Source organism: Fonsecaea pedrosoi, assembly GCF_000835455.1.
Source record: "Fonsecaea pedrosoi CBS 271.37 unplaced genomic scaffold supercont1.4, whole genome shotgun sequence".
NCBI lineage: Eukaryota > Fungi > Ascomycota > Eurotiomycetes > Chaetothyriales > Herpotrichiellaceae > Fonsecaea > Fonsecaea pedrosoi.
The window spans coordinates 4,337,541-4,358,178 of NW_013550612.1; the positions used below are offsets into that span (position 1 = coordinate 4,337,541).

The window sequence follows — 20,638 nt, forward strand, 5'->3', positions numbered from 1 at the left end:
GCTCAACATGTCAGGATCCGACAGAGACAAATGGGACAGAGATTATGACAGAATCTCTTGTTTCCCTCTTCGCCCGCCTGATATACTCTTTCACTCATCTTCGATCCTGTACGAGGTGCTTGATGTCCTTTCACCTGGCTGAGTCATCCTTCATGTCTTTGGTCATACGTGCATTATTCCGCATTGACTCCAAGTGCCATCATTAGGTCCTTCAAGTTTTCCTCCAATCAGACCCGGAACTCCTCGCTGAGCAACAACATTCAATCCCTAAACACCCTCAACCAATCCCAGACCCATTCCTCGTTGTTGTGCCCGTCTACCGTCTATGACCAGAAAAACCGTCCTATCCCATTTCAATTTCATAAGGGATAGTCGTCCTTGAACACCAAAGAAAAGGAAATCAGGGCCGATCGAAGAACAGACGTGAAAACCTGGGGAGTGCTCAGCAATGAAAGCCAAGACAATCTCCTAGCCAGCTTATTGTCAAGAAGACACGGAGCTGCGCAGGCATTCGGAGTGGAGATATGGTCGCATGCAGGCTCGTTATATTTCCCAGAATTTCCGCTGACAGAATCGTGTTGCCAGGTCATTAGATGATGGCCAACTCTGGAATTCCAGGACGCGGTACGTGGACCGAACTGAAAAGGGGTTTTTGATGTCTTTGCTAGGTGTTATGGCCACATTCTGCGATTATTCTGATGGTTGTGGTACCGATGGTGAGCATGCTGTGGTTTGGGGTTGAGTTCGGGTTCGCTTTGTGGCGGCTGTTCTTTGTCTTTTTGGTCTTCTCCCTGAGGATCGTCCTTGTTCACCTCCTCATCTGGCTCCATCGCTCCCTTCTCCTGCCCTGCTGTATCCTCGTCCGGGTTCTCGTTTCCATCTGTTTTCTTTTCATCTTCTTCCTCGCCTTCTTTTCCCTCTTCTCGACTAGCATCGTCTTTCGTATCTTCATTTTGTTGACCATCACCGTCCAAGCCCTCCACGGACAGACCTTCGACGTCGGAAAACTCGCCCAACATCTCGAAGCGGAAGGGTTCTGGGCCACCGGCACCGTCAACATCAGGAGGATGTTCGAGATAGACATGTCCTGGTTCAAACCCGTGGTTGAAGATTTCTTCGTCCTTTTGCTTAGCGCTGTCGGCTTCTTGTTTGAGCTTGAGCATTAGCTCCTTGGTCACATCCATGACTTCTCCTCCCTCTTTCGGGTGCGTAATCTCTTGTGCTGCTGCGGCGTAGTTGAGAGCTGCCTCTACAAGACAACCACGGACGTCGTCCCCGACCCAGGAAGACAATATGCTCATCAGATCGGAATCAGCGCCCTTGAGAAGGCCGTCCTTTTTCAGGAGTGTCTTGAACTGAGGTAGGTTCCGGACAAACGCCAACAACCCCTGAACACGAGCGACTTGAACAGTCTCGTCGTTGACGCTGAACGTCACACTCATCACGTCGTGGCCATCGCTCGTATCCCATTCGGCGACGCTGTTGGGAATAAGAATGCGGCCTTTGTCACAGCGGTCATCCTCGGGGCCAAGGTCAAGGAGGGAGGTGCCAAAGTCGAGCGACTCAGAAGCAAAGGCGAGGTGGAACTGAGTGCCAATGTTGATCATGACCACAAACTCTGGACGATAGAAACTACCGTCACAATGTTTCTCAATGTTAGTTCGGGGGAAAGCTGCGTAAACTCTTACTCGGGGGTCGATCTGCATGCTTGACGGGAGGGGAACTGGGACGAAGTTGGTTCCGCCACGTAGACTCCCGCCGTCCTCATTGTGTTTGGTCATGAAGTTGTCAGGCACCTCTTGCTCGTACTCAAACTCACAGTCACCACACCGGAGATGGCACTTCAAGATTCGTAGAGGCTTGAAGCTGTAGACAAAATGGATGTAATCGCTGGGATGACGTACAGTTGCAACCACTTTCGAGGGGCTATTACCAACTGCTCTGTGCTGTTGCTCGTTCGGAATGAAGAATGGTGCCCAGTTCTTTTCGGTATGTTGTCGGTCGGCGTCCTTGATCGTGAGAACAGTCGAGTAGTTAGAGAACGGTCGGAAAATATACATCGCTCTCTTCCACTCGGTTCGTCTTGCGATCATGTTGAAAATGACCACTGGCTCCGCACCCTCCACACTGTCCTCCAGGATGATCCGGGGGTCTTCGGGTCCGTACAAGCTTCCGTCTTCCTCCCACTGCGTCGGGACGTCAAAGACCAGGGGGAACGTGAATTGCTGTCCACCCCAAGTAATGGTATGGTTGTCCAAATGTTCCCAGTCTTGATTATATAGTTGACCTCGCAAGAAGCTCATCTTAGGTACCGAGCGTGTTTTTGAAGGGCAGAAGATGACTCGAGTGACGGACAGAAAGACCTTCTGCTCTGGCAGCCAAACACTGGACCCAGAAAGGCGCGCCCATGTCTTGTCTATGATCTCATTCGCTTCCAGCATGGGGTCGTTCATCATCTCATCCGGATAGTCGACCATCGGGTGCGAGTCAAGGGACAGGGCTATTTGCTTGATGTCATCGTCGAGGAAGAAGCTCTTCTGCACCCCGACTGTTGAGTTGTATTTCAGAGTATCGCACGATCTCTTCCCAGGCAGTCCAGTATTCACGAACCCCGGTATCGGTAACGGCTCGAAGGGTCCCCATTGCAGGTAGTAATCAGACCTCGATCGGTCGACCTAGGACTTGTTAGCGAACAGCGCAGAGAACACACGGCTTCGACGCCGCTCACTTTTTTGTGATGGGCGATTGCCGAGTTCTCAGACACAAAGGTGTTTTGGAAAAACAGAACAATCAGAATAGTCACTACGGCGAAGATGCTGAGCCGTTGTATCCTTGCGGGAGCAGAGAATCTCTCCAGCGCCGGACGTATCCCCATATTGCCTATCTTCCTCCTCGTGGGCAAATGTCGCGAGGAGGGGAGGAAGACAAGAAAGAGAAAGACCGTTTGCTTCGATGAGTGGGGGTCGAAGCTTTTACTCCACGAGCAAGTCCCAGAACGTTATATCGATATGGGTTTCATCTAGTCGATTCGCTAGTGAAGGGGACCGATGAGATTAGTGTCTATGGTTGGTGCGGCGTCCACAGACAAAAGATTCCAGTCTTGCCCGACCAAGAACATGGTGGGAGGATCCGAGTTTAAGGCGGGACGAGAGTCGGGGATCGAGCAAGGTATCAATGGAGACCTCAGTTCACATAGGGGGGATTGACCAGGGGTGTTGATAGACCAGAACAGATTCATGCCTACGTCTCTCTTCCCGGTACATCAGAGAGAAGGAGGCCATGGCAACATAAAAAGGGTACTTGACATCAGTCAGAGCCAAAGCCTCGATCGTCTGCGGAGATTGCGTTTTGCATGTACGAGTAAGTCGCACGGATGGAGGGACACGTTTGGGCACTGGTGCACGTTGAAAAACCGCCCAAAAGCATGTTCAGAGTTCAGGGGATGAGTGAGATAGGCTGCTGTGGCGCGCCAAAATTGGATCTAGCCTCTGCCTCTGTCGACCACTCTCGTCCTTATCTTCCAGTCATTGGTGGACAGGGGGCTTTTTTTCCCCGATTGACCAACTTTTCCTTTCCAGGTGTGCTGAGACAACGAGCAGTCTCCCGTGCCCAGCCAAGCGAAATGTGAGCGAACAGATGGTGAGGATGCAGAAGAGGATTTGGATGGCCTGCTGTTCACAGATTGACGTCTCTTGCTGAGCCCTCAATTTATCACATGTCTTGCGTCTGTCTGACAGATTAGGGGTCTCAATCGAGTAAATCGGGGGCCGATCCAAGCAGCCACGCAACTCGGCAGGGATCAGAGCAGAGACGTGGTGTCTGCAAAAACCCCTGAGAGGGGACATCCTGGGCGGACCGTTGGGCGGGACGTTTTCTGCTACAATACCATCCAACGAGGAACACTGGGGACTCGGCTTTCTTGGAGCACCGCGTTCGGTCGTTAGCAACAACGCCTAGAACAAAACGCTCGGCAGTGCGCGTCGCGTGTTGCGCGCGTTCCTGTCGGGTACCTGCGTTAGTGTGGCGACTGAGGGGCAGTGAGGCTTGAGCTGACTCTGGGCTCTGTTGTCCACAAGGAGAATTGACACACCTGTTTGCTTGGTGACCCTCACACATTGGGACACGGCGGGGTTGCACAGTCTGATGAGTTGCTGTATTATATCAATTATGAAATGAGTTGGTTTCGTGGGCCAATATCGAGCGGACGAGGATTTGCATAGTTGAGAAAGTGACTGGGAGACCGAGGGGTCTCTGTCTGCTAAAGCTGCGTTTCTGACCACCCCCAGACTTCTTTCTCTTCATCACAACAACCCGACAAAATGCCTGTGAGATTCAATGGATTCCTGGATTGTATGAACTAACGACTTCCTGGCAGCCAGCCGTCAACGTCTATCATGAAACACGACTAACTCCTCGCACGCACCATTCCCACGTCTTCTACAGCGCCTTGCCTGTTGCTTCTGTACTGCAGTGAACCTAACACTCGCACCAGTGCCCCTTCTCCGATACCAATTTCTTCTCAGAAGATAAGACGCCAGCAAGTATACACTTCTCGTCTTACAGACCGAGCCATGTCAGAGCGACATTCTTAGTGTCATAGTGCTGTACCGTCTCCGAACCTCATTTATACCTTCTCCTGCTGCACTACCTCGACCTGCGCAGCACTTCCGCCAACGGCTGCCTTCTCTTCCAACACTCTCTCTCGCTCCAACTGATCACTGAAATTAGCTTCCCGTTGTCCATACCGTCCGATCTTGTACCAGGGAAGGCGGAACAATGCATCCATGCCTTCAAGACTGCGGCCGCTCGTCTCCGGGATGAAGAACCATGCCCACACCCCGCCCAGGATCGTGATCGCGGTGAAGAACCAGAATGTTCCCTTGGGGCTAAGATCAAGGAGCATATTTGGCACAGCGCGCGAGTTGCCGTATTGGTTGACTGTTTGTAGACCGTATTAGCATCCTGACCCTAACCCTTAGGAGCAACCGGGACTCACCAAAATGGAAGCACATTACGAGTGAGCTGCTGACAGCGCGGATCCTGAGAGGATAGATCTCAGCATTCAAGAGGTACTGGATGCTATTCCAACCTAGAGCCCAACCGACACCTGAAATGTATATCATGACGATACCACCAGTTGAAGCATGCTTTTGTGAAGCTGTGAAGACAGTGTCGTCATCGATATTGGGCACAGCTGTCAAAAAGGCTGCAATGTAGCACATCGAAATGGCTTGTAGGGCAATGCCGATGGACAAAGATCTCTTTCGTCCAATAACGTCGACCAAGAACAAGGCACAGAAAATGGAGGCAACGAACTTCACAACCCCGCTGCAGATCAAAACGCAGTCAGTGACTGGTGTAGGGTGTCACCTGGGGGGAGGATAGAACTCACAAGATGGCTGTGGCGTACAGCTATTATCCAGTCAGTCCTGTGCTGCATAAAAGTGTGATTGCATCAGACTTACCTTTTCATTGTCCCCTTTGGTGCCGAGGAGCGCAAACATCTGTAAATCATAAATCAGCACAACTCAATATAGTGGACTTCCAACTGCCACTGGTTTCTCCAGAGAAAGACAGCCATCGTAAATGGGCAACATACGTCAGGAGCATATCTAAACAGCGACTCAATGTCAGTAACAGCGTTAAGAGGCAAATTAGTCTGAAACAAATGTTCAAAGAGACAAGAGGTAGTTCCAATACGTACATGGTGATACTTTGAGCACCGGACCATTGACCCAGCAACTGAGTTCCAAGTCCCAGGTAGATGCGATAGAAGTTGTTAGGCATGCAGAACATCTCTCGGAGAATGCCTACAAAGCCCTGGCCCATGGTCGCTTCCTGCTCTTCATTCAGTTGATGCTTGATACCGTTGATCTCTGCCGTGACGTATTCGTCGTCGGGGGCGAGGCCTCGAATCTTGGCTAGGTTGGCTATTGCGTGGTCTACCTTGCCCTTCTTGATCAGGAATCTAGGGGACTCATTGTTGAACCACGACAGAACGAAGATGAGACCGGCAAAGATGAGGTGGAGGGATGTCGGCACCATCCAGGAGGCTTCCTTATTTTGGTTCATGTGGAGACTGCTTCCCCAAGTCGAGAAGTATGCCAGCTGTAGAAGGTCAGTTTGCTGAGTTGACGGGAGGGAGTATCGTCCTCACCATGATTCCAATGTACACCGAGCCTGAGAAGACGCAAGTGCAAAGTCCTCGGACGGCCCGGGGTGAGATTTCGGAAAGGTAAACAGGAGCGATGACGGTAGTTTGGCCAATTCCTAATCCTGCAATAAAGCGACCAGCATACACCTGGCCCAATCGTCCGTTATTGGTCATGAAGATGACAATTCCAAGAATCCAAAGGAGACATCTAGATGTAGTCAGCGCAAAGCTTCTGAGCACTATAAGAACGAGACAGCTCACAGTTGTCGAGTGGCCCAGAGACGACCGATACGGTCGGCGAGAACAAAGGCTAGTAGGGCGCCACCGACGCTACCTATCTGAACCATTGCGGAGACATTGCCCTTGACATTTGCATAGTCATCCTTATCAAGTTTGTCGAAACCTAAAAGATGCTGGAAATCATCCGTGTTAAACGTGCCTGGTCGGACACGGTCAGTAAAGATCGGGCTGGCGGTGACGTTCCCGTTGTGTCTCTTACCGCTGATCAACCCTTCATCGCTATACATTGCTGTCAGCTGGAGCATTCCTGGATAATGGGATGATACAGGTGGCCACTCACATTCCTCTAGCAGCACCCATAATGCCAAAAGAGACAACCGCAAACCAAAGTCTCCAGTTTAGAACTTCCTTGGGTTCATCCGACAGGGAACTACCAAGGCGGAAGATGTTCAGAGGTTTACCTCCTCCTCCACCCATGATTGCGATTTGGGGGTAGATTTCTTTTTAATGTTTTGAGAAGGACAAGAGATTATGGTAAACGTATCCGCAGGGTCACACTGGCCTGAGCAATCCGTGCAAGGACGAAGGGCGAGTTCGTCCATCTTAAATATACCAAGACCTCTACCAAGAAACTGGCCTCCTCGCCCGACAGCTTGGGTGGTGGCTTGGAATTGCTTCAGAAAACCTTGCTGGCACTCGAAACCTTCTTCGCAGCGCCATTGACGATGCCTTTTCCCATGCCAGATCTGGCAAATCCACGGAGAAAATCGAGCGGGCGCCAAGGAGTTGGATTCTCGTTGTGCAGCTCAAGACCGTCAACTTGCGGGGGTCGGGTGCAACATGATGGAACATGTTCCTCTGAAGGAAGTCCCCCAAAGGGATGGTACAGGAGATGAGCGGCGGCATCAGCCTATCAGCAGAAGCGAGGTCAGCTTTGATGTAACAGCATTTCCATTGACAGAGGGAGCATCAAGGGCGGAATGCGAGCTGAGATGTCGATCATTCAAGGTGCCAAGATTCCACGTCGTCATGCGAGCACAAGAACAGCACCAATAGTGATATGGTTGAGGCGGAAGGTAGGAGTGGCTAAGAGAGGAGCAAACCGATCGAGGAAGGCTTCCGGTCGGAGCGAAAGAACATCCCCTTGACGTTCTGCGTTACAAGCCCAACCCGGGGTGACACGGAGCAGGGAGACAGGGAGTTGAGCAGGGTGTCGAGATAGGTGTGGATGCCCTGGTGTGTCTAGCAATTCCACTCCGCAGAAGTCGAATGCCGCCCCGCACCCATTGATTTGTCGTCTCAAAAGCCGACGGCACCAGACGGCGCCACTGAACTTCTCTTAGCACTTCCCCCAGATCCGCCCCATCATCGCACCCTCCGCCTTTTCTTTCAACGCCGACCTCGTTTTCGTTATTGTGTCTGGCGCCGTTTTCATCCGACTCTGGGAGCGGAACCCAACGACAACGATGGTCGAGGATCATCGAAGAAATTTTCAGACTTTCACTATGTCGGACCTGAGGCCGTCTGACACCGTGCCGAGAATTTCTCCTTCCTGTAGGGATATTCCTGAACAAAGCTATCCGTGTCGCAAGGCGTGCGCGCGGTCATGAAGAACTGCATGAGATGAAAGAGGGAGCAGCGAATGAGACGAGAATAGAATAAACGTCACAATCCACAGGAAAGGGGTCGATTACCGGGTGACCGAGTATCTTTCAACTTCAGAAGAGATCTTCATGTTTATCCGGGATTGTATTTGATCCCCAGCAGCTACTCAAAGCTTGCTCTTTCCTCCCACAACCTTCATCAGCGCCCGACCGTTGCTCAGAACAACCTTACCATTGACCTCAGTGAGGAATCGGACCTCTTCCCAGCCGTCCTTGATGTCGCCAGTTCTCCAGATCTTTGTCACAAGCTTCTGACCGGGTTTTACAGGCGCGGCGAAGCGAGCTCCAAATTCCTTAATGTTGGCTGGATCACTTCCACCAAGGTTTTTGAGGAGGGCATGTGCCGCAAAGTTCCAGGTCGACAAACCATGCATGATCGCGCCTCCGAAACCAATCTGCTTACCGGGTTCAGGTGTCGCATGGAGTGGGTTATAGTCGCCGTTGAGTCTGCAGTCGCTTAGTGTCAGAGACGCTGGTATTGGAAACCAGGTTGGAGCTGCTTACCTGTACAGATGTGCGCTCTCCGGAGTCAGCTGCTTCTCGCTGACTACATCGGGACTGTTTTCCCGGCCCTTGGGCGGCGGATAGTTGACGGACGCAGGGCCCTTGGGCCCACCCCAACCGCCCTGGCCGACAAAGAAGCCAGAGCTGATCACCCGACTGTACACCTCACCGCTCTCCTTGTCCACGATGGTCTGCTCAGTCTCGACCACCGTGCCAGGTTTACCCTTGTCGTAGACTCCAATAACTTTGGACCGCAGCTCGAATTTTCGGCCCGCGGATGTCGGTGGCAGAGGCTTGAGGAATTCGATGTGGCGCTGGCCATCGACGGCACGTCTTGGGTCCATCTTGGGAATGCCCGGGATAGGATTGCTGGCTTGAACAGCATAGAAGTCGATGACTTCTTGTGTGGTCTTCTTGAAGGCTAACGCATCTGTGAGTTCGGAGCTGTGGTGGACAAGCCAGGACGAGGACAGGACTCACGCAGGATGATCGGGTATGTGGGAAACACGGCGAAATTGGGATGGAGTTCCTACAGAGTTGTCAGTGAGAGGTGTCCAGTGTACTCGAGGGGCCTCGCTATCAGGCACTCACGTAGATGAAGTGCAACTCATCCACCGTGCAGCCAATGCTCACGGCGAAGAGCAGGACATCTCTCTTCAACCACGACACCTCGGTCGGAGGATATTCGAAGCCAACACCAGGACCTGACATTCTGATTCGAGCGCTGAGGTATTCTTTGGAGAGGAAGAAAAGTATCCGAGCTTTAAATGCACCTTGGTCAGCTCCAAAATCAAACAGAGGACTTGGGAGAGGAAAGGATTACATTGGACAAAGTCAGCTTCAAGTTTGGGGGGGTTTCGAGGTGCGCGGACTGGGATGTGGGGAGCCGCGTGCCGAGGTTAGATGTTATGCCTCGATCACAACGTTAGCCGGCAAAAGGCCACCATCACGAAGAGTAATCAATCAATCACTTCTATCGAAACAAGGACACTTCATCGAATTCAGCGTGCAATGTCAGATGTAAGATCTCAGCTCGAGGTAGCTACGACATCTATCGTCGTGTGCCTTTATTATTGAATATTTTTCGTTTATCAAAATCAGCGTCAACTCGTGGGGTATCTTAGACAAATAACGAGGAGCTTGGGTTTGTTTGTTCCGGGGGGCCTCCATCTCGGTCACCTTTTTCGTCGTAAACGAGGTATTCATCCATGTGTCTGTTCTCATCGCCCTTTCACAGATCAATGAATGCTACGGGATCTCCAAGGGTTTATCCAGGACGGATGTAGACCTCATGATCACGCCGAATAACCATGCAAAGGATGGATGTCGTTCCCATTGTTGTCATGGGATCAGCACCTGCGAATGATCAGTAATTCGCGGCTACGTCGGGGGACAGGGAGGCCTTACATTCGGTATTCGCAGGTTCCGCGCGCGGATCGTCTGGGGTCCGAGGTCTCGAGTTCATAGTCGATCTTGATGTCGAGATCTCGTCGGTTCTTGCTATTGGGCTTGTTGGAGAGGAAACCCTTTACCGTTTCTCCTTCCTCCACAGTCAGAACCTGTCGCAGATAAAAGACAGTCTGTTTCCAGTGCGTATATTTGGTGTGAGGCCCCGTGGAGAATTTGATGGGCTTGTGGCACGCCGTGAAGTCGATATCGAACCACGCGATAAGAGCATGGATGAAGTCGTTTCTTTGACACCGAAGCTGGAAGGGCTCTGAAAATGCCAGCTCGGCCGGTTTGACCGTATTGAGGTCAATAGTGAAGACAGGGCACGGGTCCGTGACGAGTGCCTTGAACTCCACGGTGTCGACTAGAGGTTCACTCAGAGCGCTCTCTTTCATAGGGGAGAAATCAAATCCGTAGACATTATCCCAGACTGGAAACGGAAAGTCAGCCTGCGCCCTAACCACCTTGTTGACCGCACTTACATCCGATCTTGTCCTCCTTGTACTCTCCATCCTCAATGCCCGCCATGAAGATCGTGGCCTTGTCTGGGAAGATTTTGCCGCCCGGCCTCAAATACTTGTCGCGAGCGTAAAGGACCGTGTCAAGCATGCTCTCGTATAGCAGGAAGTAGCCCATCCATTCGGATATTATGATGTCGACTTTGCCATTGTTCAGATGTTGTGCAGGTAGCTCCACCTCTTCCATTTTGCCTTGGAGTAAAGTAATCTTCTTTGAGAGCCCGTTGGTCTCGACGATGAGTTTGGCCTTGTTGATGATGCTGGACATGTCGACACCAATGACATGTCGAGCACCCGCCCTTGCAGCGAACCTAGTCGCAGTCAGCTATGTCTCTGCAACCGCAGGTCAGTGGATGCACAAACATGCTGAGGATGCCTGTGCCGCAGCCGACATCGAGGACGACTTTGTCTTTGAAGATATGTGGATTTTGGTAGATAGCGTCTCGGTAAGATCGGGTCCGGACTTCATCTTTCTGCAATTGTGATCAGCTTGCGATTCACTACAGGTGGGAGGTAGGTTTGGTTCCGTACCAGCATCTCTTCGTGGATTCCATGATGATCGTAACTGTGCTTGGGATTACTTGACGCCATTGTCATTTTGGTAGCCGTACCAACCTCGTAAAGTAGCGAACTTCAGAATGTTCCATGCCCGCCATCCTTTCTTCGGTAGACATATTGGCCATATCAGCCACCGACGGGCCAGGCTTCGTGCCGTTCATGACTGCTGATATTGAAAACAAGGATTGAACCGGGGAGCAGTCACTGGTACAGTACTCTCTATACCAGCCGGTGAGCATGAATATTGATACCAGGCTAAACAAAAATAAAATAAAGTTTTGAGCCTAGACTAGCGAACACAGCCAGACAGGGAAAGGCACACGTGATCAATGCCTAGGCAAACTGAGAGTGACGATATTTGCGCTGTTTTCCATTAATTATAGTCTACCTAGGCAGCCTAGGTACTGGTGCCTGTAATTGGTAAATAGTCAACGCTATGAGTTGAAAAGAGCTCCTCTTTCAGAGGAAGCAAAAAATACCTCCAAATAAAATTTTAAAGTATCTGACAGACTGGACACAATGGGATTTGAACCCATGACCTCTCGCACATTTATTCCCTTCGTGTCACTCGTTGAGGGTAATGCAAAGCGAGCGCTCTACCCCTGAGCTATGCGCCCGAATAATAGTCATTTTGACTAAAAATCGGTACCTATAATATATTATCTTTTATCTTTTGTGGGATCGCTTGGCACTCGGAACTTTTCGGACACGTGGAATATCGGGAATAATTACTCACCGTTCTCTGAGACCGCGTCTTCGCTCGCACCTCGCAAATGGGTTTTCCACACAGTGTACGCACTCTTTGGAGGTTCTCGAAGCAGTAACTGCATCGGAGCTCTCACTGACTCCGACAAGATGACAAGCTTTTGCTCCAAGTCCCGCTGACGATGTTTATCTATTCCGGGACTTCTTGAACGAAACGTACAGGTCAAACAACTTCAGATATAGGTGGATTGACTGACTGGCTGCATTTTGGTTCTGCTCAAGGTTCTGCTCTATCTTTTATTTTCTACTACTTCTCAAAGCATGGTGTATGTATCCGTTTATCCGTAGGCGATGTCTGTAGCTCGCGTTCTCACGTTGGTCCTGGTAGGCTTCTGGGCTAAGCTGAGATGCCCACCTCTTCCTTTCTCTTTATATCTGCGTTCGCGTCGACATCATCCAGCACCGATTCTCCTCTCTTCGCAGCCTTCACGCGCAATTTCTTGATCCTCCTCGTCTGGCGTTCCGTTTCCCGCGTAACCCACCAGGTAAACAAGGTGACCAGGATACAAGCGCCGATGATGCCCATGGCCACGGCAAATGACACAGTGTAGTGTGGCGCATATTTGGACTGGAAGATCTGTGGTCCAATTGCCCCACCAATCTGACCGTAGCTGTTGACAAAACCGATGGCGAACGCAGATCCCGTTGCACGAGAAGTGGTCTGAACACGCCACGGCCACATCATGGGGTACCAACTTTGTGCAATTGAGTTGGCCAACACAGTCGCTGCGTAGACGCCACCGTTGTTAGGAAACGTGTACAGCACGCTGTAACATGCTAATATGGACACGAGGAAGCCGAGTGGGATTGTGGGGCGAGGCAACCAAGCGCTGTCTGCGAAGTATCCGGAAACGGCGATGATCGTTATGGAGAGGAAGGACGTGGGTATATTCAGGAGTTGGCTTTTCGCAATTGACCTGTTGAGAAAAGAGAATGAGTATCGTAGATGAGTGTTTTCCGGGCGTTTCAGCGAGCTTGCGGGTACTTACGTGAATCCCAAGTTCGCAATGACCGTCGGTTGATAGAACCCCAGACCTGTCGTGCCAACAGTCATCGTTGCCCAGACGAGCGTAAACAGCCACATCCTCTTGTCCTTCAAAGCTGTGACGATTTCGCGGAAGCTGAAATTCAATTCTTCCGCTCGCGGGGCATTGGCGGGCAAGCGGGCTTGGATGAATGCCTTTTCCTTCTCGCTCAGCCATTTGGCCTGCTTCGGGACTGTACAACTGATCAGCCCGCGATTTTCTCCTGAGAATCACTTTGTACTCACAGTCTGGCAAGACGAAAAATAGCAAGATACCAAACGCAATTGTAATGACCCCTTCGACGAGGAACAGCCTAGCAGTAATCTCCATGAGTCGACCTTTCCCTTTTCATTGAGGAGGAAGCAGTTCTGAAGCTTACCATTGCCACCCAGAAAGGCCATGGCTCCCTGAGATTGTGTCGAAGCCGAATGCCAACACGCCACTGAGGACATTGGAGAAGTTTCCAAGAGCATAAAAGTAGAGGAGACGAATCGACATCTCGTCGGGCCGGTACCAGTACACCATTTGCAGTAGCACGCCGGGAAACATGCCTGCTTCGCACATGCCGAGGAACCAACGGGCTGTATAGAGTCCAGCCTTGTTCTTGACTGCAGCATGGCATGCGATTGCAAGACCCCAGGAGATCTGCGACATCATCAACATACTGCGAGAAACTCTGAGTGAGGACTATTCCTTACCAAGATGCGGGACTGCCATCGAGAAGGAAGCATCTTCTTGATGAATAGGTTGCTCGGAGCCTCAAAGATGATGTAAGGTATCTATGTTGCAATGAGTACTTATGTAGACCAAGTGTAAGGGGATGTAGCGGGCCAACTCACAAAGTAAATGGTCGAGACAAAGTTGTACTCATCCGCGGTCATATGCAGTTGGGTCATAATGTTGTCTGGGGTTCCCTTATTCATGATTCGAGCGTTGGCCGCCTGTGAAATTTGGGTCAGTGCCTGATATTGACAGTCCCGGTCAATGGGCAGTGGAAGTAGCTGGTTCATACATTCTGATAGTCCATGTTCTTGAGTAAGAACATGATACTGCACAATGGCATGAGATGCCAATCCACCCTCCGCATCAGCTTCTTCTCCTCGGCCGCAGTCAGTAGAGTGCGAGCCTTCATCCGCGCAGCATCGAAACCGACGATCTCATTCTCAAGGGAAGAGTCCTCTGCAATCTCTTCACCACGACGGGCGACATGGATCCCATTGTCCTCTTTGGTCTCTGAGACAACAGGAATGCTTGAGTTTCCCTTGTCATCCGAGACAAAAAGCTTGTCTGCCATTGTATCCCAAGAGCCTTGGGGAAGCTTAGATGCTGATACGAATGCTTCAGTCCCAAGCCCAAGGTACATCTGGCCAGGCCGTGCTCTTTGTACTCGAGCGAAACATCGGAACGCTCCCCATTGCTTACCATTTCTCTGGGATCAAAAGGGACTTCTCCGACTAGATGCGGAGTTGTGTGGTGGTTCCAGACACCTCATTGGGTTGTTGTTGCATATCAAAAATGATGCCATCGGTATAGCAAGATGATGCCATCGACAACCGGCATAAACTCATATCCCACCAAAAAGGATCAATCTTTTCAAACGGCGCCGTTCATAATAGCAATTATCCTCCCTTTTCTTCCCATTGACCATTATCTCGGATCGGAGTTAGGGTCGTCTAACGCGCGGCGCCATCAAGATTCCTGTTCCACGGCAAAAGAGGGGAGTGAAGTCAAAGGAACCGAGACCATTTGGCCACTTCCCCTGATGTCTAGAGTTAGCCATCAAACTGTGAGATTTCGTAGGTATAATAGACCAGCACACAAGAGATACCTCGATGCCTGGCCGTCTCTTGCTGCCCAGCCATGGGTCATTCTGGCCTCGAGGAGTGTCCTTACTCCCCGTCGCTGACGGGACAGGTGGATGATCTTGATGGCTTAGCGTTGGCTAGTGAAGACGAGGATCTTGCCGTTGAGCGTGTAGTCCATGAGTTAGAAAAGTTAATGGCAAAAGTCCCCTTGGTTGACGCATGCCGATGGACCGAGACGTTGTGCTCCATGCTCTCTTGAGCCGGTGTGAGAGAAGGATGAATTCCACACTTTGTCCAACCGCCACTTGGCGGTGCCGAGGAAGTGGAAGCCTGAATTTTCGCCTGCGTCCATCACGACACAGCAGAGTATTTCAATAGGACGTGGTTGGTGACTGAAATGCGAGTACAGGCCCGCTCAAGATAGGGGACTTGATTTCTCTCTCCAGTCGACAAATTATATTGTGTGATACACAATTCTAGTGCTGAATCGCTTCAGACTTCGTTCCACCGCGTCGTTTTCTACTTATCCATGACTTCAACCAACCCTCTTCCCTCCAACACCACGCTAGAGTCAAACTATCCTGCTCGTTGACCAGCAATCCAATATCTCGAGTGACTTCTCAAATACAAAAAGGCTCAGACAACTCAATAAACAAGAGGCACGCTTGCTAGCTTGACGCTGCCAATCGCTAAACTGCTGGAAATCAATATAGTGGCAATAAACCCTGCATAAGCTGAGTGGCGGCTCCTCCGGATCAAATCCCCCCTCCAGCCATTATTCTTTTGATATCCAATATTTGTGTCCATTGATTAGTTTTCCAATGTCTTGCTTGCGCTGCGTATCCGCTCATCGCCGAGAGCGGCCAGCCAGAGACACCGCTCAACGATTCCCTGGACTGGTTCAAAGTTGTACCTGGAACTGGCATCAATTAGCCGTAGAAGACCTTTGACAATGATAGCCGTGCTCCTATAACGTTCAAAGTTGACAAGCGACTCGTTCCCGCGAGTACTTGCAACATGAGAGGGCTTTTGTGCATTATATGTCAAGTCACGAATATACAATCCTGGGGTACACGTTAGCATCTGCGTCATGGGTCGTAATGAAGAAATGACCAACCTAGAAATGGGATGCAGCCACCGCTGAGATCGGATGATTCCATTTCCACCCTCAGATCGTGGAAATTACGCAACGGTTGCGCGAGTGCTTCCATATGTTTCAATAACGACTTGTCCGAGCTTGACACCAACTCCCAAGTCCTTGCGAGTCGCGTACAGTCGGTCGAGGTCAGCGCAAGCGTGAGTTGCAGCATTGTGGCGTAGTTGTGTAGTCGGCGAGCATGTGCTGCGACATGGATGTATTTGGTGATGACTCGTGCTCTTTCATGAATGTCCTGTGTCAGAACAATTTCGGACAAGGTCCATTTGACAACTAGGTTAAACCGCGTGCTGACTAGATCAATGCCTCGCACGTTTCCGTTGCACACACACTCGACCCAATCTAGAACGTCATCTGTCTTGCTGCTCCACCGCATCTCGACCAGGTCGGACCATTCGACTTCGGACAGTGCAGACTTTTCTATCAGTGTCATTTGTTGCGCAAGAACTTGCGAGTCGCAAGCGAGGATGAAAGGCATATGCGCCGGACCTGCCGGGAGACGTGCCAATGGCTCTGTGAATGATAGGTTTCTTTGCTCGGTGGTCGGCTGATCTTTATTCTGGCGTTGAGTCGTTTGCGCTGTCTTGCTCTGTGGCATGGGATCCGAGGCTCGTTCTAGTGGAGTTGGGATGCGCAAGTTCACCACCGAGGCATAGGTCAACGGGTGTGCTGGTATCTCCAGCCCAGATATAGCTGTTCCAGGGGCGGCAAGCATGGGCGAGATAGAACGACCTGCGACTTCGGAATAATTGATGATGTCCACAGATATCTCTGAAGACAGGTCTGAGAGGTTCTCGTCTTCATCTAGAAGGAAGGATCGTGCACTGTCGTTGGCAGTCTCTGGTCGTGGAATACTTGTCCTGTGCTTGACTCCGCTCGGTGGAGGTCCCTTGGGTAGATGGAATAGTTGAGGAGGATCTTGTGGAAAATACCCCGGTGCAACCATAGGCAAATCTGTGTTTGGTTTCATGGGCAGAGCCTCGGCGGTGCTCTCATGACCTGCTTCCCGTTTCAATAATGGCAGAGATCCATAAGACTCGTCAGAATCGGCCACGCTTTCCGTTGGAAGGCCGAAGATGGAAGATCGGCGAGAGGATGTCGGCTTCAGTTCCACCACCAGAGGCTCTGGAGTAAGGGGTTCGTCCCCAGACTGCTCCGAGGCGACTTCATCCACTGTCGTGCGAATGGCGCTGGTGAGAGCAGGAGCTGGCACCGGATGATCGGTGGTCGGTACGGAACTACTAGCTCCTGGCTGAGACATCCGACTCAGCTCTGGTAGGGATCGTCTCCTTGCAGCAGTGTCCAGCGGATTCTGTTCCATTGGTGGTGATCTCTTCTCGTACCGGCCCTCAAGCTTCATCAGGGTTGCTTCGAGTCCGCCATCCTCGTCATCGGGAATGGCAGAAAAGCCAGCGATAGCGGCCTCGAAGGAAGGCCGAAGGTGCTGGGACGAGTGAGTATTGATCAGAGATATGGGTTTTTTGGGTGGCGGGACTTCTACCGAAGCGATACGCTGAACAGTATCCGTTTTCATGATAAGTAATGATCCATGAGTTGATTCAGAGATGACGCTCGCAGTATCCAGTGAAGCATGGTGAAATGCATGATCCAATTCCTGCACGTTTTCCACTCGACGTAGGTCTCCTCCTGGCCTCCGTCTAAGGGTTTGCGGCGGGAGTCGTGTCTCGGGATTCGAGTGTCGCGCATCGATGTTTCCGTTCTGCATGGATTCTGGGACAGAGGCTTCTTCAGATTCAATGACAAGATCTGCATCCGCGAAAGTATCGACTGGCTTGATCTCCTCCCGAACAGTTCTGGAGCTGGCCGTCGTAGGAGAATGTGCTCTGTCAACCGCAACCGGGGACTCAGCCTGCACATCGAACACAGCATCGGGTTCGATGAGCTCTCTTGTGACCAGTTCTGAACTGCTCCTGTGTTCTTGTGCTGGTGGCAGACCTATATCATGTGGAAGGACGTTTGAACTCCTTTGTGTTGCAACACCATCAAGACTGGCTCTTCGATCATCCAGTAGTGTAGGACCAGGCATACTGAGTAGAGGTAAAGGAGCAGTCTCCCCGTAATCAAAGTCGATGTCTGGGACTGGAAGCGCGCCAGACATCGAAGGGAACTCTGGACGCGTATCGTCAACTATTAAAATTGAGCCACTTTGACGAGTGGCATGACTTGGCATTCGCTGTGGTTCCTGTTCATCCTCAGCTGAAGCGGCTGGCTGAAGAGGACGGTTAATGGCAAAGAATGGAGCATAACTGATTCGATGTTTCGAAGGAAATTTTGTCTCGTAGTTCTGACATGCCGCGGCCGAGAGAAGATCGATACGCATTTCGCCCTTTCCAGGAACAACCGTTCCAAGCTTGTTTCGTAGCTCGTCATGAGATTTAGAAACATTAAGAGGCAAATGTGCCGTTTGACCACGTACCGGACCATCTTGGGCAGACTGAGTAACTGTGATCAGGGTCATATCGATATGACCATGTTTACTCCCGAGAACCTTTCGTAACGAACCAAAGATATTCCTTGCAACAGGTTGAGCCGCAGAGTGTGTACCATGCTCCTTTCTAGGTCCTCTGGAGGCCCCCATTTCTCGTCTGTCGAGAGATTGCGTGGACTGCGAAGACACAATCTGAACGAAAGGAGTGCTTGGGCTGTAAAGAAGTCCTCGAATAATGCTTCCATCTTCCACGACCTGCACAGGAGGTTCAGCTTGCATTTTGCGAGGGGTTGGCTCTCTGTTGCTATCAATTGAGCTTGCTCCTCTCTTGTGGCCAATGACCTTTTGAGCTGGTAGGGGTTGAGTGACTACGTGCAAGTTCGCGGGCGCGTTCTTTCGTCTTAATTGAACAGAGACCGGATGAGGAGCTTTCGAATGACTTTCACTGCCACTACCGCTAGGGCGTAGAAGGTGCTTGGGAACGAAACAAGAGGTTGCTTGCACGCTGCCATCGCTCAGTAGACCAGAATTTCCCGATGTTTGGCGATCATGGCTTGGCCTAACGGCAGTATCTGCTTCGAACCAACTTTGTTGCGCCTTTCGTGAGACTGCGGTCTGGGGGGTTGCATGCTGTGCCTGAGCAGGATGAGCGACGGTCCCTTGCCGTGGGGTACGGTCAGTCTCATCCACTCCCCCGGGTTGAATGTCTTCTTCCTGTTCACCGTCCAGATCGAAATTCTCGGCACCCCAGCATAACGAGCATCGCCCATTCCAGCAACGTTTCAAGTCGCGCAGGAGTTTGAGGTCGCTGAACCCATTCGCTGGATTTGCCCTGACGTCGTTGTACAGTCTGTTGACCTCGTTACAAAAACGTACTCGAAGGCGGTGATCAACAAAAAAGTCATCCATAAAATAATTCAGGATCCAATGACGAAGGGCGGCAAACGTGCGTACGCGGATGATCCTGCCGTCGTCTTCTAAGCGACCTATGGCCCACCTTAACCTCGCAAGGAGAAGATCAAGCACTTGATAAGTCGACATATAAGACCGAAATGTCAGGAAAAAATCAGAGACCAGCTCATAGTCCATGAAAGAGTCCGACGATATTTGGGCGATAATCCGAGCAGGTGTGGCCGCAGTGATTTCCCTCACGTTCTGGCAATAACGGACAACCGAGGGATCATCATACATTTCGGTCAATCGGTCAAAAACTTGTGGTTGGATGATGCTGGACACACTGGACGTCGAGGTAGATGATGCCTTGGCGAGTAATGGCATGGGAGGTGTAGCGGGCGGCGGCTCCTCTCCGCCGCTCATCTCTGTTGCTTCCAGTTTTGCGAAGGCTTTGATGCTAGCAGGCGGCGGCGCTGCAAAGAATCCCTCTGCCTGCATAATAGCTTGAGTAGGCGTGACGTCCGAGGGAGTGATAGATCCCCTGGTGAATGAGGACCCCCTCAGCATTGGAGTTCCATTGGAACTGAGGCGGAATGTACCGATACGATAATGTGGAATAGGAACTTCTAGGGTGGGATGAAATTCTAGAGCCATTTCTTCAGTGGATTCTTGTGATGTCTTTGGTCTTGCGGTCTCGGGGCGATTGATAACGATCCTCAGTGTCCGCGACTGTGGAGCCAGCAATGATTGGCGATGTTCTTCAATAGTAGAGAAGGACTGTGACCGACCGTGACTCGAGAAGACCCTGGGCCTCGGTGAACGTCTAACAGACCGTTTTGAAGAGGTTGTCTGCTGCGAATGAGAAGAGGTTACTGATCGGGTGGTTGAGACCTTTTCATTCACAAGGGGTCTTTGTTCGCCATTGCTCAGAATAGCTGGTGCTGTTGACGGTGAATGCACTGGTGAGGCAACAGAGTGTGGAGATGCATTGCTTGTTTGATGCGTTGACGGCGTCAGGTAGAGGATCCCACCAGTCCCTACATTACCAACAGTGAAGTTGCGACCATGGACATTGTCTGGGACCGTCTCCAGCGGCTGCTTGGGCTTTTTAGATGATTTCGTTGAGCGCTGTCTCAAGACCTCTGTACTATCCTTGACGCGCCTGAGCGATACCGGTGCCTTCCTGTCTGAAATACTGGGAGCAGAATTGTTTCTATTGTGGGTGCGGGAGACGTCGGTGTCAGGTGTTTTGGTACTTTTTCTCGGACTCGACCCATACTGCGAAGCAGAAGGGACGGTGGTAGTCCTGGTAGTGCCAGTAATGTGACTAGCAACCGCCGGGTCGAGGGAGATCAAGGAAACGCGGCTGCTGAGGGAGGATTCGGAGGCAACCATGGCGGCGGCCATTGCATCAGCGAGGAAGGCCAAGTGGAATATCGAGGTTCATGGTCATGCGC

The 20,638-nt window shown here is 51.2% G+C and overlaps 6 protein-coding genes and 1 non-coding gene across 7 annotated transcripts; all 7 read right to left on the reverse strand.

Annotated features, from left to right (window-relative positions):
* Window positions 1-671: 671 nt before the first annotated feature.
* Z517_07379 (uncharacterized protein) lies at window positions 672-2,875 on the reverse strand (the record flags this gene model as incomplete). The annotated part of the gene is made up of 2 exons (XM_013429117.1): window positions 672-2,675; window positions 2,729-2,875. 2 exons carry the CDS (start codon window positions 2,873-2,875, stop codon window positions 672-674), a joined length of 2,151 nt encoding a protein of 716 aa, XP_013284571.1.
* Window positions 2,876-4,624: 1,749 nt separating this feature from the next.
* Window positions 4,625-6,871, reverse strand: Z517_07380 (uncharacterized protein; the record flags this gene model as incomplete). Its single annotated transcript, XM_013429118.1, has 7 exons — window positions 4,625-4,938; window positions 4,997-5,353; window positions 5,667-6,108; window positions 6,158-6,362; window positions 6,416-6,593; window positions 6,654-6,673; window positions 6,735-6,871. The coding sequence occupies 7 exons, from the start codon at window positions 6,869-6,871 to the stop codon at window positions 4,625-4,627; spliced, it is 1,653 nt and encodes a 550-aa protein (XP_013284572.1).
* A 1,294-nt stretch (window positions 6,872-8,165) lies between these two features.
* Window positions 8,166-9,273, reverse strand: Z517_07381 (uncharacterized protein; the record flags this gene model as incomplete). Its single annotated transcript, XM_013429119.1, has 4 exons — window positions 8,166-8,505; window positions 8,563-8,983; window positions 9,043-9,091; window positions 9,154-9,273. The coding sequence occupies 4 exons, from the start codon at window positions 9,271-9,273 to the stop codon at window positions 8,166-8,168; spliced, it is 930 nt and encodes a 309-aa protein (XP_013284573.1).
* Window positions 9,274-9,965: 692 nt separating this feature from the next.
* Z517_07382 (uncharacterized protein) lies at window positions 9,966-11,248 on the reverse strand (the record flags this gene model as incomplete). The annotated part of the gene is made up of 5 exons (XM_013429120.1): window positions 9,966-10,441; window positions 10,494-10,840; window positions 10,893-11,002; window positions 11,061-11,094; window positions 11,145-11,248. The coding sequence occupies 5 exons, from the start codon at window positions 11,246-11,248 to the stop codon at window positions 9,966-9,968; spliced, it is 1,071 nt and encodes a 356-aa protein (XP_013284574.1).
* A 350-nt stretch (window positions 11,249-11,598) lies between these two features.
* Z517_07383 lies at window positions 11,599-11,704 on the reverse strand. The gene has a single exon. It is a non-coding gene; the product is annotated as a tRNA-Ala (tRNA).
* Window positions 11,705-12,189: 485 nt separating this feature from the next.
* Window positions 12,190-14,171, reverse strand: Z517_07384 (uncharacterized protein; the record flags this gene model as incomplete). The annotated part of the gene is made up of 7 exons (XM_013429121.1): window positions 12,190-12,769; window positions 12,842-13,070; window positions 13,123-13,190; window positions 13,257-13,522; window positions 13,576-13,656; window positions 13,717-13,818; window positions 13,890-14,171. 7 exons carry the CDS (start codon window positions 14,169-14,171, stop codon window positions 12,190-12,192), a joined length of 1,608 nt encoding a protein of 535 aa, XP_013284575.1.
* Window positions 14,172-15,492: 1,321 nt separating this feature from the next.
* On the reverse strand, window positions 15,493-20,588 carry Z517_07385 (uncharacterized protein; the record flags this gene model as incomplete). Its single annotated transcript, XM_013429122.1, has 2 exons — window positions 15,493-15,746; window positions 15,800-20,588. The coding sequence occupies 2 exons, from the start codon at window positions 20,586-20,588 to the stop codon at window positions 15,493-15,495; spliced, it is 5,043 nt and encodes a 1,680-aa protein (XP_013284576.1).
* Between the last annotated feature and the right edge of the window lie 50 nt (window positions 20,589-20,638).